This window comes from Hakea prostrata, chromosome 4 (assembly GCF_041222555.1).
Source record: "Hakea prostrata isolate BN-2017 chromosome 4, UWA_Hpros_2, whole genome shotgun sequence".
NCBI lineage: Eukaryota > Viridiplantae > Streptophyta > Magnoliopsida > Proteales > Proteaceae > Hakea > Hakea prostrata.
In genome coordinates, this window is record NC_142603.1 from 45,891,792 (window position 1) to 45,919,461 (window position 27,670).

General features: G+C 36.4%; 2 protein-coding genes, 1 long non-coding RNA gene and 1 pseudogene across 6 annotated transcripts; all 4 read right to left on the reverse strand.

The window, feature by feature from the left end:
• Positions 1–1,085: 1,085 nt before the first annotated feature.
• Positions 1,086–9,102, reverse strand: LOC149019124 (uncharacterized). Of its 3 annotated transcripts, none has more exons than XR_016173031.1 (3): positions 9,046–9,102; positions 2,583–4,090; positions 1,086–1,732 (listed from the first exon to the last, which is right to left on the reverse strand). XR_016173031.1 is itself a non-coding variant. In XM_089153190.1 (3 exons), exons 1-2 carry the CDS (start codon positions 9,079–9,081, stop codon positions 2,918–2,920), a joined length of 1,209 nt encoding a protein of 402 aa, XP_089009316.1. In that variant the 5' UTR covers positions 9,082–9,102; the 3' UTR covers positions 2,167–2,709; positions 2,916–2,917. The 3 variants fall into 3 exon arrangements, 2 of the variants coding, with proteins under 2 accessions (XP_089009316.1, XP_089009315.1); XM_089153190.1 differs by lacking the exon at positions 1,086–1,732 and having other exon boundaries at positions 2,167–2,709; positions 2,916–4,090; XM_089153189.1 differs by lacking the exon at positions 1,086–1,732 and having other exon boundaries at positions 2,167–4,090.
• Positions 4,157–6,922, reverse strand: LOC149019125 (disease resistance protein L6 pseudogene; annotated as a pseudogene). The gene is made up of 3 exons (XR_016173030.1): positions 6,055–6,922; positions 4,657–5,758; positions 4,157–4,516 (listed from the first exon to the last, which is right to left on the reverse strand). The product of XR_016173030.1 is annotated as a disease resistance protein L6 pseudogene (transcript).
• Positions 9,103–13,041: 3,939 nt separating the features above from the next.
• Positions 13,042–17,036, reverse strand: LOC149019126 (uncharacterized). The gene is made up of 4 exons (XR_016173032.1): positions 16,875–17,036; positions 15,511–15,695; positions 13,642–13,825; positions 13,042–13,532 (listed from the first exon to the last, which is right to left on the reverse strand). It is a non-coding gene; the product is annotated as an uncharacterized LOC149019126 (long non-coding RNA).
• Positions 17,037–19,606: 2,570 nt separating this feature from the next.
• On the reverse strand, positions 19,607–22,402 carry LOC149019127 (disease resistance protein L6-like). The gene is made up of 4 exons (XM_089154058.1): positions 21,766–22,402; positions 20,474–21,575; positions 20,015–20,287; positions 19,607–19,930 (listed from the first exon to the last, which is right to left on the reverse strand). The coding sequence occupies exons 1-4, from the start codon at positions 22,263–22,265 to the stop codon at positions 19,607–19,609; spliced, it is 2,199 nt and encodes a 732-aa protein (XP_089010184.1). The 5' UTR covers positions 22,266–22,402.
• Between the last annotated feature and the right edge of the window lie 5,268 nt (positions 22,403–27,670).

A 27,670-nucleotide genomic window follows, 5' to 3' on the forward strand; every position in this document is an offset into this window, starting at 1 on the left:
TAGGTTATCCAAAACAGATGTAGATTCATTAGCAGGTAAAAACGTTGGTGAGGGCCTGTTATTTATTAAATCTGCTGTATTAGGCCCATGATCCATTAAATATGCTGTTGTAGGCCCATGATCCATTAAGTCTGCTGTTATAGGCCCATTATCCATTAAAGCTGCTGTAGTAGGTCCATTATCAGCCAAAATATCAGAATTCTTATCAACCAAAATATCAGAGACATGTTTCTCTTTGATGCAGTTATGGTTCAGAAACCTCTCCTATCCTATAGGGGACTTGTCTGAGGTATGCCACTCATTGGTAAGTAGAATGCATTCAGTGTATGCAAGAATTAGGCTATAGTAACCTACATGAGAATTATAGAATGAGGGCTTTTGGACTCCTTGCCCTGTGATGATTGAACTTCAAATATTTAATAACATAGTATTATGACCAGCTTCTCTTGTGCTTTTGTTTTAAAAATGTGGATGCTAGATTGATTGTCCAGTGATCCATACATATGAAGCCGCCAAATTATGCTGGCACCCTGAGGGCTATGCATCTTCGAAGCCCCAGTGACTGCTAAGTGGCCAAATGATATTTTGTTGATAGTCTCTTAAAAATGTTTTAGTTCTTACAGTTATTTTCTGTCATTTCAGCCTCAGTATTCCTACGTGGATGGAGATGGAACTGTTCTTGTTGAGTCTTGCTAAGGTGCTATATGTAATCCTTTCTTATTCTTTGTCTATTTCTTAGTACTATTTTTTTTTTTTTTGGGTAGATATTTCTTAGTACTATTTCAATGTTATCAAAGAAAAGTCTTGAGGAGATCTTTTGTGTCCATTGGGCTAATTATGCACAACACCTCTATGGCAGCAAGGATAGCCTAGCTCTGCAGCTTAGATGCATAAATGAAAAGAAATAAGAGAAACCATTTCTTAAAAGTAAAAGTTTGTAAGAAATTTGTTGTCAGTAAGAAAATTGAGAAAATTATTTAGTCTTTTAATTACTTGTGTGAGTATGGAGCACTACAAACTTTGAGGTATTAGGGAAGCTTGTGGAAAATATCATTCGCAAGGAAATTTAACTTGTATGGGTTTGTTGTAGAAGCCCGATATATGTGCTAGCATGTTCTACTGTATATCCTGTATTTAGGCTCCGAAAGTGTAGTTAAATGATCTTAAATCTCACTTTGTTGTAATCAATTTTAATAGGTTGCTTGAGCACATTAATATCAGATATCTTGTTATTGCAATAACGCATGATCATGTCAAATTTGTTTTCATTTGAAAGCTTGCAGATGGTGATGTAGGAAGAATGGTTCAGGGAGGTTTCTTATGATTAAAATGACATAATTAGGTCTATTCTTCATAAGCCTTCAGTGGTGAATCCTGGAATTTCAATTTTAAACAATTTAGCATAGGTGCTGAAAGGTGGATAAAAGGTCATTTTTTGCTAAGTCATTTATACTAGATTAAAGTGAAAATATATACAACATATATAATTACTCCATGTTATACAAGGAACCATACACACTCAACCCACAACATCAGTTGCACCCAATACACCCATTCTCATTGGTTCCACACACAATAAAAGATGAAAACTATGGACAAAATATACTCCACTAGCATCACATCTTAGAAATAACATTTGGGAAGCCACTCTTAGAATTCCTCTCAACACCTATGGAAGAATCACAATATATTGAATTATCTTACTTCCCATTTATTGTACAGCTGTGCACACCTACAAAAAGTAAAAAATAATCTCATAATATATTATCCAATTAATTGATGGAGTTCCTCTCAACACCTATGGAAAAATCACAATATATTGAGTCATCTTCGTTCCCAATTACTATACAGCTGTGCAGAGCGAACACATAAAAAAAGTAAAAAAAATATTCTCACAACAGATTATCCAATTAGTAACAACATGTAGTTACAAAACCTGATAAGAGGAGCATAAAAGGGACAAGTGATATTTCTAAACACCCCCCCCCCCCCCCAAAAAAAAAAAAAAAAAAGAGAGAGAAAGGAAGAAGAGAAAACAGAGGCAAGTGACATCACTTAGTACATTTGATCAAACCCATTCGAATATAATCCATCATTTATGTAATAAAGTATACTAAAATAAGGTTCATACTTATCTAAGTCAGAATATTATAAATCTCCCAGCAATTGTACTTTAAGCTAAGCACCTTTCTCTCTTTGGAAAATTCTGGATATTCATTCAAAAACAATGTTGAATTCTTGCAAAAAAAAAATTATTCAACAGATAACTCCTAAACATTTTGGTTCAATGTCTCTTAAACTAAGCTGGTCTGACCAATGTTGAATGGTCTAGAATTGAAATATTATTCAAAATTCAAAATACTGTATATCACACACACACAACACATAAATGCTAGACAGGAAGATTAGATGCATCACTAAAACAATTTTCAATTCAACTATGTTCAACAAATACTTACAAGTTGAAGAAGTCTCATACTAAGAATAAGCTTGATTAAAGAAAATTAAAACATTATATCCTGACTTTAATAGAGACACAAATGACGATAAAGAACCAACTCAAATTTGGCGAAAAGGCTAACCTCATTTAATAACTCTTTGTTCTATTGTTTGGTATGTTCCCTCAAAGAAGATTTCTCTATCACAAGAACACAGTATTCACCAAGTTCTGTCTCAATTACTTTGAACACAACACTTACAAATACCTCCCTGACAAAAAATAGATCACCCCTCCTCAGAAGTTGATATAATTTCAGGAAATATGTCCTTTAAACAAAAAGAATCACTAGTAATTTACATGGGCACCTGTAAAACTAAACCACTAAAACAATTAATGTATGGTATAAATAAATATGTATATAAATGATGGGAATTGAGTGAGTGAAAGCAGGTAATTTCCTGTTTAAACGACAGACCTTCAATTAATCTGCGAGTGGTATGTGACTCGGAAAGAAGGGGTAGGTGACTCTCGGGAGAAGAAGCTATTGCTTTCCAGAAGTCTTCCAAGATCGGGTAGATTCTTGTATCCTTGAATATGTACTATACTGTTTTTTAAGTTTGATAGATCTGGTAGTCTTTCCAAGGAGCAGCAGTCCTTGATCTGCAAAGTCTCTAAGTTTTTCAATCTTTCAACACCATGAATCTCAGTTAAGTTGTCGCACTTTGTAATCCCCAATACTTGCAAGGATCCTTCATAGCTCTCAAGGCACTCAATCTCCGTTAATTTTGGGCAGGCTAGAATGTCTAGTGTCCTCAGTCGTCTTGAATCCCTAAGGTATGGTATTTTCTCTAGTGAATAGCAATCATCTATATGCAACTTCTCAAGAGAATCCATCCCTTCACCTTCAAAATTGGACAACATGTAATTCCCAATGATCGTCAGAGAGAGTAATTTTTTGGAGCACCTTAGTTTTGGTAAATTTTTTAGTGATTTGCAATACCAAATATTCAACCGCTCCAAAGAATCCAATTTGTCATCAACACCTTCAATCTCTTCTAGGCTCTGACATGATAGAAGTCCCAATGTCTCTAAGTCTCTCAAGCCTGCTCCTGGTGCACTTGAAAGCTTTACCAGTGAATTGCAATTGGAAACATAAAGGCTTCTCAAACTTGACGGAAGACCTGATATGTTTTGAACTGAATGGCAATAGTAAACAGTCAAGCGGGTCAAACTTGGGGGACAATTAAGAATATCTGGGAGGGAATAACAACTATCAAAATCAAGGCTAGTCAAACTTGTTGGAAGACTTGGGGAGATGTTAAGGTGGCCACTTAGACGCAGCATTATCAAGAAGGTCATGTGATCCAAAAAATTATCAGGTAGCTTTTTCAAAGACACACATCCAAGTAGATCCAATGTCTTAAGAGATGCCATCTGACCACCTTTAATTGGGAGATCCACCAGGTTCCAGCATCCCAACATATCAAATTTGACCAACTTCTTGAGATAACCAATAGATTCGTGGACCTTGATCAAACTATTACACGATTTGAAACTCAATACCTCCAAAAGTTGGTTTCTTGAAAAGTCAGGAGTACTACGTATGCTCTTACAATGGTCCAGCTTTAGAACTTTGAGATTTACTGCCATCTGCAGAATAATTTAAAGAATATTTAAGATTCATTTTCTCTTTCTATCGAAAAATGCTTGCAAATTTTAGAAATTAAGAGAGAGAGAGAGAGAGAGAGAGAGAGCCTTGATATAATTCCAACCCATCCACTTTTCAGTCATCTCACTCTCCGATAGATCAAGAACAACTAGTTTTCTTGGACAAAATTTGGTTAGTGCAAATGATCCATGACATCCTCTCCAACTAAGCCATCCTAGTTTTGAATTAGAGTTGCTACGACAATCTATCCAACGAAACCACCTTAGTTCTGAAAAAGAATTTCTGCATTTACCCAAGATTTCTACATAACCGAGTTGTAGTAATCTTAATTCGGTCATTGCATTAAGGCCTTCACCCTTTAAACTGTGCTCAAAATCAATAGCGAGTCCTACACAATGATTTGTTCCCTACAAAAGAAAACACTATCAATTAACTACAAAATTAAATTTTACCTAACAAGTCCAAAAAGAAAGACACCTCAACTAATTTACAAAATTGCCACGGAAAAAAGAAGAAGGAATTAACAATATATGTACTAGATACATACTTTCCCGTTCACAAGTACATCCAATGCTTCCTCTTTAGACCATATTCGGCTACGTTTCTCCAGTTCTGTACTCTCTTGACGAATAATCTCTCTTCCAAGATCTTGAAGCACATCATGCATCCTTAGCTCATCATCTTCATTAATCGTTATCAAAGACTTTGCACAAAGAATATCAAGTCCTGTTTTAGGGAAAAAACCATAGCTTTTCCATATATAACACGCAATGTCCTTTTCCATCCCGATAAAAAAACAAGCAATATCCAGAAACATTTGTTGCTCTTCATGCCTTAATCCATTATAACTTATTTTTAGACTTTCCATAACATCATGATTGGGAACCTTTTGAAGCTTTTCCAACATTTCTTCCCATACTGGTTTATTCTTTGAAAACAAAGATGAACCAATAACTCGAAGAGCCAATGGAAGCCCTCCAATAACTTTCACAATTCTTTTCGAGAGACTCAAATAATCTTCTTGAGGCTCATCCCTTTTAAAGGCATGGCAACTAAATAGTTGAAGAGAATGCACATCGTCTAGCAATGCAGGCCTGTATATTTTATCTCTATTAACATTAGCCAAGTTCAAAATATGCTCGTCTCTGGTTGTAATTATGACCCTACTTCCTTGACCATGCCAATAGGGTCTATCAGCCAAAGCATCTATTTGTTTTTTACTGTCCACATCATCAAGAACAAGAAGAACCCTTTCCTTGGAAACCCTCTCTTCTATCATTTTTTTTAATCTATGAGAGTCTCTTATGTTTGAGTCTTCTTTGAAAATATCCTTTAGGAATTGCTTCTGCAAAGACACTAGACCCCCGAATTGTGCTGCTTGTTCTCTAACATTTGAAAGAAAACAATGCTTATGGAAGGTTGAAAGGATGTCATCATAGACAGCCCTGGCAAGAGTCGTCTTCCCAATACCACCGAAACCACAAATTCCCACGAATTGAACATCATTGGAGCCAATATCTAAAAAGGATTTTAGATCATTTACTTTGGAATCCATGTCAATAAGGTACTCGCACTCAGCCAAGCATGTTCTATCGACCAATTCCATTAGAGCCCTTTTGACAATTGATTCAACTAACTTTGCTTGATTGCTGTAGTTATTTTATATCAAAACAAAATCACAAAAATGACCAAAGGGATGAAAAGATCATCAAGTAAAGAGAAGAACAGACAAATTTGAAGATTTTTTTTTAAATGAAATTCAATAAAAATCTAACTGCTATAGAATGGAATATATATATATATATATATATATATATATATATATATATATATATATATATATATATATATATATATATATATATATATATATATATATATGTATATAGATTTAGATAATGATATGTACTGACTAAAGAAAAAAGTTTGTGCGATGAAGACTTACGTAGTGTCTTTGAGAACTTCTCCTTTCAAGTTCCCTACTACTCTCAGTGCTTTCCTCCAACTTTCTACAATCTCGGGCTCAAACTTCTCCTTGTGTTCTAGGAATGCGTTCTCAAAAGTTCCGGCCTGCTTCCGAACATCTGATGGGTCAATGTAGAAAAATATGGGCAAGATTATTTGATTGTTTGATTCATGGCATTCAACTATCTGAGTAAGTTCCTGAAGGCACCATCTGCTATCTGCATAACCTTCAGAGATGACAGGGATCGAGATCTTGGAACCCTCGATGGCTTTCTGGAGGGCTGGAGCAATTGCTTCTCCAGTCCACAATTTTGCACTATCAAGGAATGCATCTATTCCTCTGTCCTTCAAAGCTGTGTAAAGGAAGGAAGTGAAGTTATTGCGAGTATCTTTTCCTCTAAAGCTGAGAAAGACATCATAACTAGAAGAAGAAGATACAGCTTTGGAGCCAGCAGCAGAAGAGGAGGAAGCCAAATCTTGTAACGCCATGGAGATCCTTTTCTATTACTTTGTTCTGAAAACTCAAATCTTCACCAGTTGCTTTGTAATCCTCAAGAGAACCAGCTCTTCTCTCCGATGCTCTATGGAGATCCTTTTTTACTGAGCGAGTCAGTCTCTGCTGTTCTTCTGAGATCTTGGAGCAACCTGAAGTGGTTCTGGACGTTCTGTGATGCCCTCGCCATTCATGCAATTCACTTGATCGGACGGTGATACACTTCTTCTTAAAAGGAATGTTCCTCGCCATTCATATATACCATCATGCGCAGTTTAAATAAAGTCTTCACTTTAATCATGTCTCTGAAAGAGTCTCAGGTATTTCAAATGATACAATCTTCTCGTGATTTGCCCTCTGTTGTAATTTGTTGTTATTGCTTTGTTCAATCAGTGGAGTTCCTTTATTAAAGTTAAATTTGGCCCACTTTTGTCTCTTTTAAGACTCTTCAAGACTTTTGAGTGCTCATGCGGTTCATGTGCTTGCCCCTCCGTTTGTCTTCTTTTAAGACTTCTACTCTTGATCTAAAAATGTACTCATGTGATCGCCTTCTTTCTCTTCTTTTAAGAGTTGCTTTTGATCTTAGTAGAGCATTGTATGGGCGTTCTGTGGTCACGTTTCTGGGTTCATTTCTTGAAAATGGGCTCGACACAGTTTTTCATGTTTTTGTGCCTTATGACTGTAGCAGAATGGACATATTTATATGAAAAAGAAAAAAAAAAGAATGTATGACATATATATATAATAGACAATTTTTTTTAATAAAAATAATTACAAAAAATTTAAATACATCTATTTAAACTTAAACTCACAATTGCTCGTATATATATACATAATTTTTTTAATAAAAAATAGTATAAATCCCATTACCTAGAAAAATAAGTACATAAAAGATTTACCTTAGCAAAAGTTTTTCTAGTTATCACTGCATCATCAACTTCCCTAATCAACCAAGATCGAATATATTGGATTACCAAAAAAAAAAAAAGTATCGAATAGATTGGACTAAAAATTACAAAACCAGCTATCACTAGTCTTGTTACTAATATTAGCTATAATCCACCAGATTCAGTGGCCACGGCTGCTTTGGTTTTGGGATTAATTCAAGGCTTCATGCTACACCATATCTCTTGTGCTAGTGCCTTGATTCCATCTACTTGATCTATTCCACCACTTAAAGACATTCCATGAAACCCTTCAATTTGTTAGTAGTTTTAACATATCCTATAGTCGAAAAATGGAACCTCCCATTCCAAAGAAACCCCATCCACGTACCAACCCAGTATATTTTATTCTTGATGAAACATCCTTGCACACACTGAGACAGAAGAATTAATGCTAATCAAATCCATGAAAGTATCACAAAAACAAACAATCTTCCAGGAGTACTGAAATGGTTTATAGGTTACTAGTCTCATGGGTGTTTTCCAATCTTAGTAGATTGAGGTTACCGATCCATTTATTCACACTATTAATAGTTTGATTGGGGTTGGGTATTTATTGTAAATCTTGTTGTTTTTTGCATGCCACACGATAACAAGTTATAGCTATATATGATTGTTATTATCACTTGATACCTATTTTATCCAATGAGTGATCGCTTAGGATAGTTTTGCAGAAATTAAACATCGAATCTTTATTTAAAAGCTCAGTTCTTTGCTCCGATGGCTTTGCCGCCCATATCCTCTTGGTCAAATTGCATCCCATAAAGCTATGCAATACGTGATAGTTTAACCAGTGAATTGCAATTGAAAACATTAAGACTTCTCAAACTTGACAGAAGACCTGATATATATCCAACTGGATCGCATCTCACAACTAACAAGTCGGTCAAACTTGAGGGGAAACCAAAGGTTATGTTTTGAATTGAACCAGAGGCATAGACTCTTAGGATGGTCAAACTTGGGGGGAAATTAAGAATATCTAGAAGGGAAGGAGAATTATGAAAATCAACGCTAGTCAAACATGTTGGAAGACTTGGGGAGATGTTATGGTGGCCACTTAAACGCAGCATTCTCAAGGAGGTCATGTGATCCAAAAAATTATCAGGTAGCTTTTTCAAAGAGGCACATCCATGTAGATCCAGCGTCTTAAGAGATGCCAACTCACCACCTTTAAAGATCCCCACCAGTCTACTACAACACCTCATATCTAATTTGACCAAGTTCCTGAGATAACCAATAGATTTGTGGACCCTAATCAAATTAACACACAAGTGGAAACTCAATACCTCCAAAAGTTGGTTTCCTGAAAAGTCAGGAGTACTACGTAGGCTCCGACAATTGTCAAGAATATTTAAGATTCATTTTCTCTTCCTACCAAAAAATGCTTGCAAATTTTAGAAATTAAATAGGAGAGAGAGAGAGAGAGAGAGAGAGAGAGAGAGAGAGAGAGAGAGAGAGAGAGAGAGAGAGAGAGAGAGAGAGAGAGAGAGAGAGAGAGAGAGAGAGAGAGAGAGAGAGAGAGAGAGAGAGAGACCTTGATGTAATTCCAACCCATCCACTTTTCAGTCATCTCACTCTTCGATAAAACAAGAATAACTAGTTTTCTTGGACAAAATTTGGTTAGTGCAAATGGCTCATGACGTCCTTTCCAACTAAGCCATCTCAATCTTGAACTAGAGTTGTTACGATAAATTATCCAATGAAGCCACCTTAGTTCTGAAAAAGAATTTATGCATTGATCCAAGATTTCTGCATAACCAAGTTGCAGTAATTTTAATTCGGTCATTGCATTAAGGCCTTCGAACTCACCAACAAGTCCTCCCTTTGTTCCCTCACCTTTATTCTCACTTTTTACTACACTCCAAAGGCCTCAACTATTTCTTGTCCAAACAAGAAGAAGGAATTAACAATATATGTACTGGATACATAATTTCCTACTCACAAGTACATCCAAGGCTTCCTCTTTAGACCATATTCGACTACGTTTCTCCGGTTCTGTACTCTCTTGACGAATAACCTCTCTCCCAAGATCTTGAAGCACATCATGCATCCTTAGCTTATTATCTCCATTAATTGTTATCAAAGACTTTGCACAAAAAACATCAAGTCCTGTTTTAGGGAAAAAAATCACAGCCTTTTCTATATATAACACACAATGTCCGTGTCCATCCCGATAAAAAAACAAGCAGTATCCAGAAACATTTGTTGCGCCTTAATCCATTATAACTTATTTTTAGACTTTCTATAACATCATGACTGAGAACCTTTTGCAACTTTTCCAACATTTCTTCCCATACTGGTTTATTCTTTGCAAATAAAGATGAACCTATAACTCGAAGAGCCAAGGGAAGCCCTCCTATAACTTCCATTGTTGCTTTCGAGAGACCCAAATAATCTTCTAAAGGCTCATCCCTTTTAAAGGCATACCAACTAAATAGTCAAAGAGAATGTGCATCATCTAGCAATCAAGGCCTGTATATTTTATCTTTATTAACATTAGTCAAGTTCAAAATATGCTCATCTCTAGTTGTAATTATGACCCTATTACTTCCTTGACCAAAGCAATTGGGTTTAAGAGCCAAAGCATCTATTTGTTCTTCACTGTCAAATTCTTTAGCTAAGATTTCTTTGATGTCACTCACTACAAAATGATCGAGAACCAAGAATCAGCATGTCGTCTACATATAAGCAAACAATTATGATCATATTCAACACATATAGTAAAGGCATTTATCAGAGTTACTCATTTGAAACCCAAAGCTCTTTACTTATTTCGTCAAATTTTTGTGCTTATTTAAGATCAAATGACTAAATTAATCTATAGTCTTTATGTTCAAAACTTTTCATGACATACCTTTAGTTTGTTCATGCAGGCTTTATAATCCATATCATTCACTCTATCAGAATCCACAAGATTTAAAACATATATGAATAATTTGATATGAAACAAAAAAACTTTATAGACATGTCTTTTTTATTTACAAGACCAAGAATTGAGGACACAAGAATCATGAGACTGAATAAAAAACATATTAGTGTTCTATAAAACAAATTTAGACTATTTCATCCAAATTTTGTTTTCTCTTTTTCCTTCCTTCTTCTTCTTCTTCTTCTTCTTCTTTTTTTTTAATGCTAAAAAATATTGACAGAAGAAAGTAAGTGACAGTTTCTTTCTAGATTTTGGCACTGATAAAGCCATCACTTTGTTCACTTCAATCGAATCCTTTCTTCTTTTTTTTTTTTTTTTTTTTTTTTTTTTTTTTTGTATATTAACAAAAGAAATGTAAAAATAAATAGTAACCCAAAGAAGATGGGTCTCCTATTTAAAATTTCATGGTTTACGGGTCAAATGTTACCCATCTTATATACCATGCATATAACCACAAGAAGGGGCTTTGATCAGCTAATAAACCCAACCACCTAAGAGAAATCATATTCTAGATTTCATAACCAATTTTCTTTATATATAAAAATAATATAAAATGATTACCAAAAAAAAATAATAATAATATAAAAGAAATCGAAGGAGAAAAAAAAAAAAGACAAATCCCATCTCATCAGCAAAAAAAATCTTTCTAAATTGATTAAATCAAACCGAATAAGAGAAATAATAAAAACCATTTGATGCACTTCGGTTTTACTTTTCTTTTTGTTTAATTTATCAAATTCCATCATAAAAATTTAAATCATGGAAAGGGTTTTCTTAAAAAAACCAAAGCAATGAGTGCTTGTGGAACGTAAGCAACCATTTAAATCTTTCAAATCAATTTCAAAAATTATCAAATCTTGCTATGTACGGCCAGAGAAGAGAAAGAAATAAAGCAATGTCTATTTTTGCTTTTCTCTGGATAAACAGATGTACCAAAACAAAATTAACATACTTCTGTGACTTTCTTTTCAAAAAACAATGAATAAAACAAAATGACAAAGATGATGATTACACTTTACCTTTCCTACCAGAATTCAATGCAATGGATAAAACAAAAATCAAAGATGAAACTAACCTGACTTCTCGTTCAAAGTTTGACAAGACGTTTCCTCTGATTTTAAAAAGGCAGAATTTTCAAACCTTTTAACTTCTCAAAAACTAAACGAGTCATGGCCAGCGTGATTCTAAGTGTCTCGATAACCGAGTCAAGGAAAAACTTATTTGACTTCATGTTTCGATCAAACACAGAATTGAACATTTAATTCTCAAAAAAACGAGATAAGCGGGTTACTAATTGTTATGCTTACAATTCCGTTCGACGTTCGAACCTTAGGAACGAAGTAATTTATTCAAAACAAATATCATTAAGGATGAAAAGAGCCACTTACTTGTATTGAAAATCACATTTTTCGAACAAGAACTTCTTAAAAAAAGCTAATGCTTTAAGATTATTAGAGTTTAAGCACGAGGTTGCTTAAAGCATTACACCCTGAGTATCTAGATTGGAATACCCAGACCGCGGCTTACAGCTAGTATTTATAGAAAAACACTGAGTTCTATTGGTAATTGGTCTCTCCCACTAAGGCTCATTATACCGTTAGATCGTAACTAATCTAATGGCACATATTAGAACATAAGTTGGATATTACTCAAATACCTCAACAATAAGTTTGGTATAACTTGAGTACCTCAACATAAGTTGGGTATGACTCAAATATCTCAACACTTAGTAACAATTTTCTGAAGCAAATTTGACAAATAATGCGATGTACAGCAATGAAAGTCGTGGATTACACTTTTTTTTTTTTAATGAGAAAATAAAGTCGTCGATTACACTTGATCGGACGGTGATGGTTCTTCTTAAAAGGGATGCTCCATGCCATTCACTGGCTGTTTAAATACGGTTTTTTTTTCTGGTTCTATTTGGTTTTATTTTTAATTGAATTTTTAATTATGTTTTAAAGGATTTGTAATTCTTACCCAAAGAAAAAAGATCTGTAATAAAACATTCCTTCAACCAAGAAAAAGTAATAAAACATTCCAATGTAGAATAAAAAATAATAATATTTTTTGGTATAAAAAAGATATTCATATGGAAATATAACTACCTAAAATGGAAAATATTTAATTTTGGCATGTTCTTTACAATAATACTATGAAGAAAAGATGAATCTTTAGTCGATTTCAGGTTTCAAGCTTTGATTAAAAGAACAAAATCAGAGTGACTTTCAAAGCGAACATTTTGATTGTTTTATTCATTCTTAATCATAATTTTAGTTAGGTCCATTTTGATATCAATTCCCAAATTCAATTTTTTTTCTTTTCATTCTTTTGATATGCCTGGTTTCCATTTTAAATCCTATTCTTAATCTTATTTAGCATAATACATGCTATGGGAAAATCCACGAATGTACTACGATTTGTAGTTCCTATAAAAAAAAAAATCCACAAATGAAGAATTCAAGACATGGAAGCCACACCACAAAATAGGCAGGATAAATATAGGTGGAGAGACTAGAAAAGACATAACTTTTATCAATATATATTGCTGAAATAAGTAGCATAAGACATGGAAAGCACACACTGAAAAAGAAACTTTTTCCTTTCTCATAGACTAATTACTTTATTCTTTGAAGAACACAAGGCATGGAAAACCACATATTGAAAAGGGCAACTTCTCATTGCCATAAACTTATCATTTAATTTGTTATTTTCAGTAGTCTCTCAATCTCTTCTTCCTTACCGATCAATATCAAACACCTTCCTGAGTTGCAGAACGAAACCACAGACCTTCTAAGGTTCAGGCTGAGACTTGAATACACTCTCCCTCTCCATGGACCTCTTAGCCCAACCCACCAGCTTAGGGCCAGATTCTTCATCAATGTTCAAGTTCCCACATGCCTCAAAGCCATAGATCCAACTGTACCAAGGGATTAGGCCACCCACATCAAGAAATCCAAAGGTTTCACCTTCAAAGTAAGTCTTGTCACCAAGCTCAGCTTCCATCACTTTCAGGCACTCTATGAAATCCTTGTTTGCTGTCTCTTGCTCTTCTCCTTTGCTCTTCCAGATCTTGGACCCCATTCATACACCTTCATTTTTCAAGTCCAGAGCAAAAAAAGTTAGATCAATAAAAGTAAAACTATCCCACTGTTAAAACGTATCTTCTTCTTTTAAACATTTGAGAGAAAAATGCAGCACCTATGGTTGATTCCTGCACCAACAGAGAATCAAAAACGTAAGCCCCAACATGGTTTAGAAGTCAAAGTCGAGGCCTGAAGCATCCAATGATCATAGGGGTAAACCTGAAAAGCAACAAACTGGCCCTTAACAAAACGAAGAACTAGACTAGATTTTCTAGCTCCCACATCTCTCCATGAAGGACCTGCAACATTAACCAAACACCCATATGGGCACGAGCAAATCTCAGAAGGGAAGCCACAAATTTAAGATAATATCCAAAACAGAATCAATTTGAAACATAAATTGAAAGGATCATGTAAGACTATGATTCTAAAAATTTTACAAACTCATCTAATGCAATCAAAAACCATATCAAAAGTGACACAACTCATTAAAATGTTTATAATCAAAGATGAAGGCACTCATAGAATTCAAAACTATAGAAGCTTCTACAACCAACACAGAAAAAAATATTATATTAAATTACACAACACAAATTTTGCGCAAGTTACGATTATAAAACAGCATTGGAACGAAGAAAATTTTTAGAGCTCACAAGTTTGGCGTTGATATTCTGATTTCTACTCGTAGCCATGACTGCTAGAATTAAAATCAACCAAAAAAAAAGAAGGCACAAAAGGCTTGAATGTCCGGGATATTGGATCCTCAGCTGCAAATTCAACTTACATAATCATAATCAGAAGATTCAGAACTTTGTAATTTCATTATTTGCCTATTACTGTACAGAAAATAAATTGGGTTTGGACATACTGCTTTCCATGGATCATACATTTATGATAAAGAAGCACTAATTCTTGTGTTTGTTGCACTATCATCAGGAACTAGTGATGCCCTTCAGCAGAATGATGCAGACAGTATGCCAAACCAGGGTAAGAGGAAGAATTCCACTCCAGTCCAAAAATCATTTGTTGATGGGAAAACGGTAGGATCCTGTAATCTTAAAGTTGCACCCGTTAGAACATCTATTAAATTCTTAAAAGCAATTGAAGCATACCCGACAGGTTAATGCTGTAGACGGATTGAAACTGTATGAAGAACTCTTTGATAGCTCGAAAATTTCAAAGGTTATTTCACTGGTGAATGTGTGAAGAGCTACTGGACGGAGAGGAGAGCTCCGACGCAAGTTCAATCATACCTTCCTCTTTGATTTGGATCACCAGCAGAGGAAATGAATTGTGACATGTATTAAGATATATTTCATGACTATTCGAATCTACAGATCATTATTTCTTTTTTGTTATTATTTTTATCTACAGATTAGGGAAATAAGAAGGTGCCACCTAGTTATCACTTTTGATACATTGCTCAGTTGAAGATACGGGAATTGAAGGTCTCTCTCTTGGGATTATAGTGGGGGTGGATTAAATGAACAAGAACTTCTTTGGTGTTATGTGTTCTTCCTACTAAAAGTAAGAGGTAGGTTCTGTAAGATTGCTTGACATAAAATTTCTCTAAAATGAAAAGAATTGAGTTGGATGAGTAGCAAGACTAAGAAGGAGATATGGTTGTTGATGATTTACATTTGAAGAAAATTAGTTACTGCAACAATAAGTGATATGGAGAGTTTGATTGAGGATTTCTGGATACCTGCAGCAAAGTGAGGAGTTACAAAACACAAATTGAAGGTGGCAGAGCAAATGGGAAGTGCAAATATGATATCATCACGAATAAAACCACAAAAGAAGGAAAACAGAAAAACAATTTCTAGCTTGATACAGGTTGCAAACTGAAAATTCAGCATACAACAAAAACTAAACCGAAAAGCTGTCTTTCCTCCTCCACCAACCAAAAGAAAAGCACAAACACAAAATCCGGAGCCCCTAGTTTCAGTGCAAAATTTCTGCTTGGTAGCCATTAAGTATATACCTGACTGGTCCAAAGATTGACTTGACCATCAGAGGTGGCACCTGACCAAAGAGTTGGCCCACGTCTAACACATTGTTTTGCAAGCGAATTAGAGGGAGGCGGTCGATACAAATCAAGACTCATCATTTTTGGCGCCGTCTGTGGGAATGACACTAGAAGTCATGGTGGATACAAAATCATTGCTCCTGAGAAACCGATCTGATGAGTCAGACATGATACAAGTAGTGTAACTCAGAATAAATTTCAACATATTGACTGCTTTCTATGGTGATGACTGAAGAATGTAAAACTGTTTCTCAGTCCAATTGCCATTAAATTCTGTAATTTGAATGGTCAGTAAGATATTATTGTTAGGATTAGAGTGATCAATCACACAAAATCGAATAGAAAACAAGGAAGAAGGAGACATGGATTTTACCCTGGTTTACCTCAATGTGAGGCTACGTGGTAATAGGTTTTTCACTATACTCTTCTAAAAAAACAACTTAACAATGTTCTGTTATAAGAGAATACATATATATACGCTTAGAAACCTTAAGCCACAACTATTCATGGGCCAAACTGTAAAGAAACTCCGAGGCTCATAGAAACATGGACCCTCTACAGGCTAGGGGTCATTGCCCCCACACCCCCACCTGGGCAGCCTCCCTGGACCCCACCCACTCACCGAAGAGCGGGACCCCGTATCCATTGGCAACATAATGAGAAGCATGAGCCATACTCAACAATTATCATGCTCTACTTTATTAACAAAGAAACTAAAAATTAAAAGGTTCTCGTAATCTGAATGGTGATTACAGTATTAGCTCTATTTTGTAACATGTGCACAGTTTTCCGCGCCCACAGAATTTTAAGTCGATAGTGAGACGATCACATTGAAAGACAATTTTGGTTAAGTTAAACCAATCAAGGATACAAAAAGAATACATTGGGTCAATTGAGATTGTGATACCTACATTTATGAGGTGAAAAACATTGATTTCCTTGGTGAATAGCCTAGATGCAGATTTAAGCCAACTCCAAGGATGAGAGAGCACCAACCATGAAACAGAACCCAACTGCAACACAGCATAAACTGATTTCAGAGAGGAAAATGAAACACGTAGGCACTTGAGCTTGAGCTGGGTTGAAGTGTCTGATGCTGCCATTGTTCATCTCAATCATTAATTTAGTTGACAAAGAAAACAGTTGCTCAGCCCTTCCATATATGTCTTGGATACATTTTTCCAAATATCAATTCACACAAGATACAATAAGACTCCACCCCCTTATAGATATAATAGTAAGCGGCAGAAAAGGAAACACCAAATTAAGGGAAGAAAAGAATCCTGGCCATAAACAATATCAGGTATAGATTAGCACACCTGTGTAATTATTAGATCCCGAAAGATCCAATAGAGAGCGTGAAAGTTGATTGGCTTCCACTTGAGTGACAAATGAAGAGCACTAGATGGAGAGCTTGGAGAATTAAAGCAACACAGGAACTACTGACTGAATCTGTGTTTAATTTCTGCTTCATGTATAACCTTAAAACCTGCATAATTAGTTAATGTTATCAGTAACCATGTATATAGATAAATAACGGAAATGACAGACATATAACTATCAACATCAGTAACAAAAGAATACCATAGTACGTTTACCTTCAACTAATCTGCAAGGGGGGACCGATCTGGGGAAGAAGGAAGGAAGGGCATTTTCCAGTTGCCACTAGAGATGCTGCAGCTTCATGGTTCACGCTTGGGTAGATTCTTTGTTTTCTCTATTTTCTTTTTCTTTTTCTTTTTCTTTTCTTTTGGTATGGATTGATCGGGTATATTCCCGCATTCTTGAATATGTACCTCCCCCAGTACTTTAAGCTTGTTGTTCCATTGGCCTAAAATGAAGGTGTTGTCATTGTTGGCAACTTAAGTGGGTTTGATATGGTACAGCAACACACAAAGGTTCGAGAAAAGAATCCAATTCAATAAAGAAACTCAAAATCCCGTTTTGAGCTCTACCGTTTCATCACCTCTTCTCGGTGGTTACATGTCCGTTGGCCGTTTTGGGGGGTTCGCTTCTTGTCTTCAATCCACGGTGGTTGTTCTTGGGTCTCTGTTGTCGTTGGTGTACCTCCTTGTTTGTCGGTGGCTCGGTTGTTCCTCGTGTTTGTCCATCTTCTCGGTGGTATCCGTGTCCGTTGGCCAATTTTGGAGGAGGCTTCCGCTTCTTGTCTTCAAATCCCGGTGGGTTGTTCTTGAGATCTTGGTTGTCCGTTTGTCGTTCACTCTTGCTTGTCGGATGCTCGGTTTGTTCCTCGGTTTTTCTATAGGGGCCTCCGCGGGGCGTTTTGGGGCTTGGGTGCGTGGGGTCCCGCGTTGGTTGGCTTGGAGTCTGGCTTGGGTGGTCTTTGTTTCTGACGAGGTGGAGGGCGGGGGCTGGTTGTATGGCTTTTTGGGCTGAGTTGAAGGTTGGAGGTCGTTTGATCCATGCATCTTACACAGTTGGGTACCCGTATTCCGTGATTGTCTATTATTTTCTGGTTATGTTTGTGATGAGTCTAGCTCATGATGTTTTGGGGACTTGTTTTGGTTTACTTGTGCCTGCGTTGGGTTGTCTGGGGGTTGGGGTTGGTGCCCTTGTCGTGCATTTTAGCTTGCGGTTGGGGGGTCAAAATAATGTGCCTAGCGTTGGGCTTGTCTGGGGTTGGGGTTGGTGCCCTTGTCGTGCTTTGCTTCGGCTGGGTTGGTCAAAATATCTAGGTGTTTGGTTTCCCCTAGGTTGGGTATTTTGGGATGTAGGCATTTGGCTGAACCACGTAACTCGGTGCTTGCGTTTTGTTTATTTTCTTTGTTGCACTATTGGGTGCCTTGTTGCGGTGGTGGTCCGTTTGGTGCCCCCATTGTGGTGAGTTTTGAAGCAGCGATTCACCCCCTCTCGAGTGGGCTTGATAGATCTGGTCTTTAAGCTTTCCAATCTTTCAACACCCTGAATCCTACTTAGATTGTGGCAGTTTATTATTTCCAATTCTTGCAAGGACTCTAACCCATCGAGTCCAACAATTTCAGATATCTTGTCACACCCTTGAATACCTAATATCGTCAACTCTTTTAAGTTAGAAAGATCAGGTAATCTTTCCATAGACATACAGTACCAGATATATAAATGTTTCAAATTCTTCAGAGTTAAGATATCCTCGGATGACAATGCTTTTAAATTCCGGCAGTGAATGATGTGTAATTCCCTCAGCCATTTCGAATCCCTCAAGTAGGGTATTTTCTTGAGTGAATGGCAACCCCTTATCTTCAACTCCTCAAGAGAATCCATCCCTTCACCTTCAAAATCAGACAACATGTCAGTCCCACGGATCGTTAAACCGAGTAGATTTCTGGAGCACCTCAGTTTTGGTAATTGTTTAAGTGAAGAGCAGTTCGAAATAAACAACTTCTCCAAAGACTCCAATTCGTTGTCGGCACCTTCAATCTCTTTCAGGCTCTCGCAAAAACTAAGATGTAATGTCTTTAAGTTTCTCCAGCCACCTCCTTCCGATAGCTGTACCAGTGGAACCACAATAGGAACATGAAGGTTTCTCAAACTTGATGGAAGACCGATATATAGGAAACATGAAGGTTTCTCAAACTTGAGGGATGACCAATTTGGCCCCCCCCTCCGTGATATAGATGCACCAGAAACGACGGTCCGTTGGGGGGGCCCCCCCCGCCCAAACCGGGCTAGGTAACAATAACGGTTCTGAGAGAGTTCCAACAACGTCAAGTCTGCTCAAAGGGGGGGTCCTTGAGAGGGGGGGCGGATGACCATACGTTGAGGAGTGTGTGGAGTAGTGGAATCGCTTCTTTTCGCCCCCGATAACGCCGTTATCCACTCACCTCCCCAATCTCGGAATAGATATCTGAGTGTTTATGCGTAACTAACTCTTCTGACTAGTCAAGAGGTCTTCGAATGCTAGGTTGGATATTTTTCCCAAGTGTGGCACTTCTCCACGAAGCGCCCAAGAGGGAGGTATCTCTCCCGAATGAGGCCCTCGGGACCTTCTTCAAGGATGAGATGCACCCGCCCACGGGGGTGCCTTTCTCTCCCGAGATGGGGACTCGGGACTCTAGCTCCCCACAACACTGACTGCTAGGGTGGTCAAACTTGGGGGAATATCTGGTAGTTTTTTCAGAGAGATACATCCAGATAGATCGAGTGTCCTAATAGATGCCAACTCACAACCTTTAATTGCAACATCCACTAGTCTCTGGCAGTCCATCATATCTAATGTGACCAAGTTCTTGAGATAACCGATAGATGTGTGGACCCCAATCAGATTATGACACTGCTGGAAATTCAATACCTCCAAAAGTGGATTTCCTGAAAGGTCAGGAGTTCTACACAAGTTCATGCAATGGTTGGCTTTTAGAACTTTGAGATTAACTGCCATCTGCAAAATAATTGAAAGAAAATTTAAGATTATTTTTTAAAAAAGAAAATGCCTACAAATGCACAAATTAAATGGAAGAGACACCTTGATGCAATCCCAACCCATCCACTTTTCAGTCATCTCACTCTTTGATAGATCAAGAATAACTAGTTTTCTCGGACAAAATTTGGTTAGTGCAAATAGTCCATGGCATCCTTTCCAACTAAGCCATCTCAGTTGTGAAAAAGAATTTCTACATTCGCCCAAGATTTCTACATAATCAAGTTGGAGTATTCTTAATTCGGTCATTGCATCAAGGCCTTCACTCTTTAATGGTTGTCGAAACCCGATAGCAAGTCCTACACACTTATTTATTCCCTGCAAAAGAAATGATTCTCCATTGGTTGACAAAATCATTTTTTTCCTAACAAGCCCCCCCCCCCCCCCCCCCAAAAAAAAAACACTCAAATAATAAATTTACAAAAGTAACACACACACACACACAAAAAAAAAAATAAAATAAAAAATAAAAAATAATAAAATTTATATGAATTGAATACATACTTTCCCATCTGCAAGTACATCCAAAGCTTCTTCATTAGACCATATTCGACTACGTGTCCCCGGTTCTGTATTCTCTTGACGAACAATCTCTCTCCCAAGATCTCGAAGCACATCATGCATCCGTAGCTCATCATCTTCATTAATCGTCATCAAAGACTTTGCACAAAGAACATCAAGTCCTATTTGAGGAAAAAAATCATAGCTTTCCCATATATAACATGCAATGTCTTTTTTCATCCCGATGAAAAAACAAGCAGTATCCAAAAACATTTGTTGCTCTTGATGCCCTAGTCCATCATAACTTATTTTCAGTCTTTCCATAACGTCATTATGGGGAATCTTTTGCAACTTTTTCAACATTTCTTCCCATAATGGTTTATTCTTCGAAAATAAAGATGAAGCTATAACTCGAAGAGCCAAGGGAACCCCTCCAATAATTTTTACAATTGCTTTCGAAAGATACACATAATCTTCATGAGGCTGGATCCTTTTGAAGGCATGCCAACAAAATAGTTGAAGAGAGTGCACATGATTTAGCAATAGAGGCTTGTATATTTTATTTCTATTAACTTCGGCCAAGTTCAAAATATTCTCATCTCTAGTTGTAATTATGACCCTACTTCCTGGGCCAAACCAATTGGGTCTTTCAGCCAAAGCATCTATCTGTTCTTTCCTATCAACATCATCAAGAACAAGAATAACATTTTCTTGGGAAACTCTTTCTTCTATCAATCTTTTTAATCTATCACAATCTCTTGTGTCTGGGTCTTCTTTGATAATATCCTTTAGGAATTGCTTCTGCAAAGAAACTAGACCCTCAATCTGTGCTGCTTGTTCTCTAACATTTGAAAGAAAACAATGCTTTTGAAAGGTCGAAAGGATATCATTATAGATAGCTTTGGCAAGAGTTGTCTTCCCAATACCCCCAAAACCACAAATTCCTACGAATTGAACATCATTGGAGCCAATAGCTAATAACGATAATAGATCCTTTACTTTAGAATTCATGTCAACAAGGTACTCACATTCAGCCAAGCGTGTTCCATCGACCAATTCCCGTAGAGCCCTTTTGACAAGTAATTCAACTAACTCTACTTGATCCCTGTAGTTATTTTATATAAAAATATGATCATAAGAACAATGAAGGGAATGAAAATATCAACTAAAGAGAAGAAGAAAAAAATTGAAGATTTTTTTTGAAACAAAATTGGTAAAATTCTAACTACTATAGAATGAAAAGAATATACATAATGAAACAAACTTAATAATTAGTTTGTAGGATGGAGACTTACGTAGTATTGTCGATAACTTCTCCTTTCAAGTTCCCTACCACTCTTAGAGCTTCCCTCCAACTTTGTACTTTCGAGGGCTCAAACTTCTTTTGGTGTTCCATGAATGCATTCTCAAAAATTCCAGTCTGATTCCGAACATCGGATGGGTCAACAAAGAAGAATATGGGCAAGATTATTTGCTTGTTGGATCTGTGGCATTCAACTATCTGAGTAAGTTCCATAAGGCACCACTTGCTATCCACATAACCTTTGGAGAAGATAGGGATTGCGATTTTGGAACCCTTGATGGCTTGCGAGAGGGCTGGAGCAATTGCTTCTCCAGTCCACAATTTTTCACTATCAAGGAAAGCATTGATTCCTCTATCCTTCAGAGTTCGGTATAAGAAGCTAGTGAAGTTTTTGCGAGTATCTTCGCCTCTAAAGTTGATAAACACATCGTACCTAGAAGAAGCTACAGCTTTGGAACCAGTAGGATAGGAAGCTAAATCTTGTGTTGCCATGAAGTTCGAAGTTTAAGGGAGTTGTAGTTGCAAAGTAGCAAAGAAGACTGGATGTTCAAATAGCTCTCTGTATCTTCTCTAGAAACTAACTCTCTAGCTTGGTATGTAATGCCATCTTCACTAGAAAGTACCGTTGGACAGAGTGATCAATTGCCTTAAAAAAATCAATATTTTACCGACACCAATTTTTAATTTCACATACCTTTAAGAATTACCATCCAACTCTCAACTAAAGAGAGATAAGCTGTCTGATTAATTAATTCAGTTTAGTTGAAATCTTTGTCAGCAGTTTTTGTTTGTTTGCCACTTTGGAATAATTACTTGATTACTTCAGACTTTCTACAGAATTCGCAGTAATGTCTGACTTAGATTTTGTTTTTTTTTTCAATCGTGGTCCTCGAATGTAGTGCAGGTCCCTACCACTACTCAAGAAAAGCAAAAAAGAAAGTTAGCGGCGGTCTCTACAATTGGGTCACAATCCTTTTCAGAATTTGGAAAATTGCTTCAAAGGGGAACGTGCAACTGCGGAAGTAGGTTTCCATCACGCAAATTCCTTTAATTATTACCCGGAAAAAAGAAAAAAAAAAGTTAGAGGAAGTGTTTACAATGGGTCCCATTCTTTTTCAAAATTTGAAAAATTGCTTCAGAAGGGGACGTACAAGTAGTTTAAATCACGGGAATTTGGCCCCTGGCGAAACAAAACTAGGGGCGAATCGAGATTTGCGGGATAGCCGATTTCTCGGCGATATCTCGCCTTTCTTGTCGAACTGCGATATCTCACCGAAATGTCCGATATTTCTCCGTTGTAACCGGTGAAGAGGAGAACCCACGGTGGTTTCCATTGCCGATTTTAGAAGATCAAAGTACAAGGGCAAGGTAGAATCTTCAACCATGGATATCAACTCCGGTCGCTCCTTGAGTATATTTCCGCTCGTTGTGCAAGGGTCCGCGTCTTCCTCGATCAATTCAAGCACTCTGTTTTGGCCATAGCTATGTGATTTGGTTAAAAAGATCTCACATGAGGTCGCCTTCCGATTGCCTGTCTCTTCCCCGCGGAGGGAGGTGGGAAGACGAGGAGTGAGGAGCCATCTCGGCTCCACGGGAGTGAGGAAGGCGAGGGGTGAGGAGTGAGTGATGAAGATTGAATTCGATTTTTTGAGATTATAAGTTGTGAATTTGATCCGCCGCCCGTGGTTGATGGAGAACAATGGAGTTATTAAAAAAAAAAATAAAAATATTAAAGATAAACATGAGGCTGAACCTACGCGCTTTTGCGGTAACATGGATATTTATATTAGTTTATTAATTTTTGAACTTCAAACGTTGAGCATGCGAGCCATCACTCATCAATCATGTCATCATGTTATTTTATAACATATTATTATATAATTCAGGTAAATATCGGCGAAATCTCGGGTTCGCCGGGTAGCGAACCGAGCGAACTTTCGTTCCATGGTTTAAATTGGTTTTGATTTACTATTAAAAATAAATAAATAAATAAAGTGGAGGTAAGGTGCGAAGTCTTGGTGATTCTTGCCGGTTCACTGGTTGAAGCAAAATTTTACCAATATATTCTATGCGTGATAGCTTGATAGGGTGTAAAAATAGGGTTTGATTTACGCGTGTCAGTGGCTTTAAATGTCTAACGCATATTTTAGAAGAAAAAAAAACAAAATATCAATAACTTTTGGGTAATTTTCATCTGGACCCCCTAAGGTTTGGTCTAGGTCACTTTTAGTCCAAAAAAATCCTCCTTTGCATATGGCTCGCCTAAGGTTTCTAAAAATGACTAAGGATAAATTAAAATTTAATGACCAAAATACCCTTATGGTACAATGGGGATTTAAAAAGACAAATTATAACTACAATTTTAATCTTTTTATTTTATAATCAAGGATCTTAAAAATTCAAATTTACAAACTTATACCATGATTGAAACTCATGAAATCTCATTCCCATTATAGAAAGCATGCGAGCAATTAGGGTTTTGGTTTGCAATGAACCAGATTAGATTTCTTATTCTTCTTGTTTGTTCTTCTTTTGCTTCTTAACGATTCCAGAGCTTTCTCAATCAAATTGAGAATTGAGGTGAGCGTGTGAAGAGGGAATAATAGGTAAGTCATGGGTTGCTGAGAATTGTCGCTCTTATCGCTCTTAAAGAGGAAGGCTAAAACAGATAAAGACAAGGTACAACAACATCATAGCCAAATTCCGCCGTTGAAGCACCCACCTCATGCTGATGATTTAGACCCTACTGTTGTTGCTGTTGGAGTTCCTTCTTTCTTTGATTTTTCACTTTTCGACCTTAAAGCCGCCACCAAAAACTTCAGCTCGGAGTTTATCTTTTCTGAGAGTGGGGAGAAAGCCCCCAATCTAGTCTACAAGGGTTGTCTTCAGAATCACCGATGGATCGCTGTCAAGAAATTCCCCAAATTCACCTGGCCTGATCCCAAGCAGTTTGTTGTATTGCATCCCTCTCTCATTTGCCATTTGGGTTTTCTAATTCTCTTCTCTCAATCCCGTCTTGTTTCTTCATTACTCCTTAGGTTTTGGGTGTTTTTCCTCCCCTCTTTTACTTGACTCTGATCCTTTTTCTCTTCCTTTCCGTTGGGTTTTAGGAGGAAGCTTGGGGCGTCGGAAAGTTGCGACATCGAAGGCTTGCGAATTTGATCAGTTATTGTTGTGATGGCGATGAGAGGTTACTTGTTGCTGAGAACATGCCTAACGATACCCTTACTAAACATCTATTTCACTGTGTGTACAGTTGTCTGGCTTCTAGGAAAAGGAGCAGATCAAAACCCTAATTCTGCTTTGTGTAATGGGAATGGGATTTCATTGATTTTTAATGAAGGGTATAAGTTTGTAAATTTGAGTTCTTAAGAACTTTGAATATAAAATAAAAAGATTAAAATTGAAATTATAATTTGTCTTTTTAATATAAACCGTTAGATCGAAATCGCATACATGATACAATCTTGACCATTGCACCATAAGGGTATTTTGGTCATCAAATTATGATTTGTCCTTAATTAGTCATTTTTAGAAACCTCAGGGGAGCCATATGCAAAGGAAGACTTTTATTGGACTAAAAGTGACCTGGACCAAACCTTAGGGGGTCCAGATGAAAATTACCCATAACTTTTTCACTTCTTATTGTGAGTGACATTGATTTACGTGTGTCAGTGGCCTTATCTCAATTATTTTTAAAAACAAACAAAATATCATTAACTTTTTCACTTCTTACGTGTGTGGCTACAAAATACGCAACAGTCAAATCCACTTTTTAACAAAAAAAATTTATTTTTTAACATTAATAGAAGACAACTACACAAAATGATTCATCGTCTTCTTTAGTTCTTCAGTTCCTCTTCTGTTCTTCACTTCTTCTCCATCAAACCGTGGATAGAAAGATTTCAACCATGAAACTAAATACGGAGATAATTTTTTTGTTCGATTGAACCGAAGAGGCAAAGAAAAACACGTAATACGAACGTAGCAGCAGATCAAGGTGGCAATCAATCCATTTCCGGCGATATTTTGTAGGTTGGGTGGCGATTTTTGACGATTTTTTATGGATTTGGTATTTTTTTCCGGTGATATTTAGCGATTTTCTGGCGATATTGTTTCATTTTGTTTTTGCGGTGCATTTTTCGGTTCGCTACTTAGCGAACTAGGCGAACTTCGCCGAAATGTTTTACCGTGAGTGGAGGTCTTCACAGCGGGTCCCTTTTTTCAAAATTTGGAAATTTGCTTTAAAAGGGAACGTGCAAGTAAGTTTCCAACATGCAAATTGCTTCAGTTTAGCACCATAAATGTGCTAAACTATTAAGCGACAAGAAATAGACTGTTAGATCGAGATCTAGGTCGAGACTTTAATCTCGACCGTTAAAAACAAACTGTCTTTCCACTATATATATATTGTTATAAAATAAAGAGAAAATATAGAATACAAAGAAGAAAGACAATATGAGTTCAATCAGAACTAGTCCATTCAGTTGAGTGCATTACATATTTATAGTAGAAGGAACATCTACTCTGATATGGAAATATCAAAGTCTACAAAGAAATACAATATATGATTCTTACACACAATAAGATATTCTTGATATGGAAAGATAGATTGCCACCCAAGATAGAAGGTGCATAGAATGGAAATATTGACTGCCAACATTGTGTGTTGATATCACTGTAATCTTTAATTAAGATGGGAATGTGAATCACCAAGATTGTATGCTGAGGTGGTTGAGATCTTCAATTGGAAGTACAATCTCTTTGGGGTAATAGACATCCATAATAAATATTATTTATAACACTCCCACTTGGATGTCCATCAATAGATAATGTACCTCGTTAAAACCTTACTAAGAAAAACCCTGTGGGAAAAAAATCTTAGTGAAAGAAAAAGAGTATACATATCTAAATAATACGTATTGATAGCTGCCTCATTAAAAACCTTACCAGGAAAACCCAGTGGAACAAAACCTTAGTTAAGGGAAAAAGAGTGCAGCACATATTTTACTCCCCCTGATGATAACATCACTGAGTATCTTTAAGTACGTACATTCCAATATCATATACCAGCTTCTTAAGATTTGAAGTAAGCAACGCCTCAGTAAATAAACATGTCAAGTTATCACTTGAACGAAATCAATGAACATAGATTTCACCATTTCATTGAAGATCATGAGTGAAGAAGAATTTCTGTGAAATATGCATCGTTCTATCATCTTTGATGTATTATCCCTTCAATTGAGCTTTGCATGTAGCATAATCTTCATATAATATTGTTGAAATTCCTTCTTTTAGTAGAAGACAGCATGCTTCATGAATGTGTTGTATCATTGATCTTAACAAAATATATTGTCAACTTAATTCATGAATCACTCTTATCTCTGCATGAAGAAGTGACAGCTATAGTTTGTTTTGTTGAGCATCATGAAATAGTTAACCTTCATTTGTGAATAAACAACTTGTTTGAGATCTAGTTTTATGTAGATCAGATAAATATCCTGCATATGCATAGTAAATTGATATTCACATTCATAAAATAACATCATATCAATAATTCCTCGAAGGTACTGAAATATATATATTTAATAGCATTCTAGTGTCTTCATATTGGAGAAGAGATAAATCTTGCTAATACACTTACAGAAAATGCTATATCCGATCTTATACTATTAGCAAGATATATTAATGTTCAAATTACACTGAGATATGATACTTCAGGACCAAGAAATTCTCCACTGTTTTATTGGGATCGAAATAAATCTTTCTTTATATTGAGCGATCTCACAACCATTAGGGTACTCAATAAATGTACTTTATCTATGTAAAATCACTTCAAAATATTATCTGTATAAGTTGATTAATGAACGAATATTTCATTTGTCAAATGCTCAATT

Bases quoted from the DNA above. Each gene is read 5' to 3' on its own strand.
- LOC149019124 (XM_089153190.1), bottom strand. From the start codon at position 9,081: ATGACTGAAAAGTGGATGGGTTGGAATTACATCAAG. The intron at 4,091-9,045 runs GTCTCTCTCTCT...ATTATTCTGCAG, and splicing joins TGGGTTGGAATTACATCAAG to ATGGCAGTAAATCTCAAAGT.
- LOC149019127 (XM_089154058.1), bottom strand. From the start codon at position 22,265: ATGGCAACACAAGATTTAGCTTCCTATCCTACTGGTTCCAAAGCTGTA. The intron at 20,288-20,473 runs GTATGTATTCAA...TTTCTTTTGCAG, and splicing joins ATGTACTTGCAGATGGGAAA to GGAATAAATAAGTGTGTAGG. The intron at 19,931-20,014 runs GTGTCTCTTCCA...ATTATTTTGCAG, and splicing joins TGGGTTGGGATTGCATCAAG to ATGGCAGTTAATCTCAAAGT.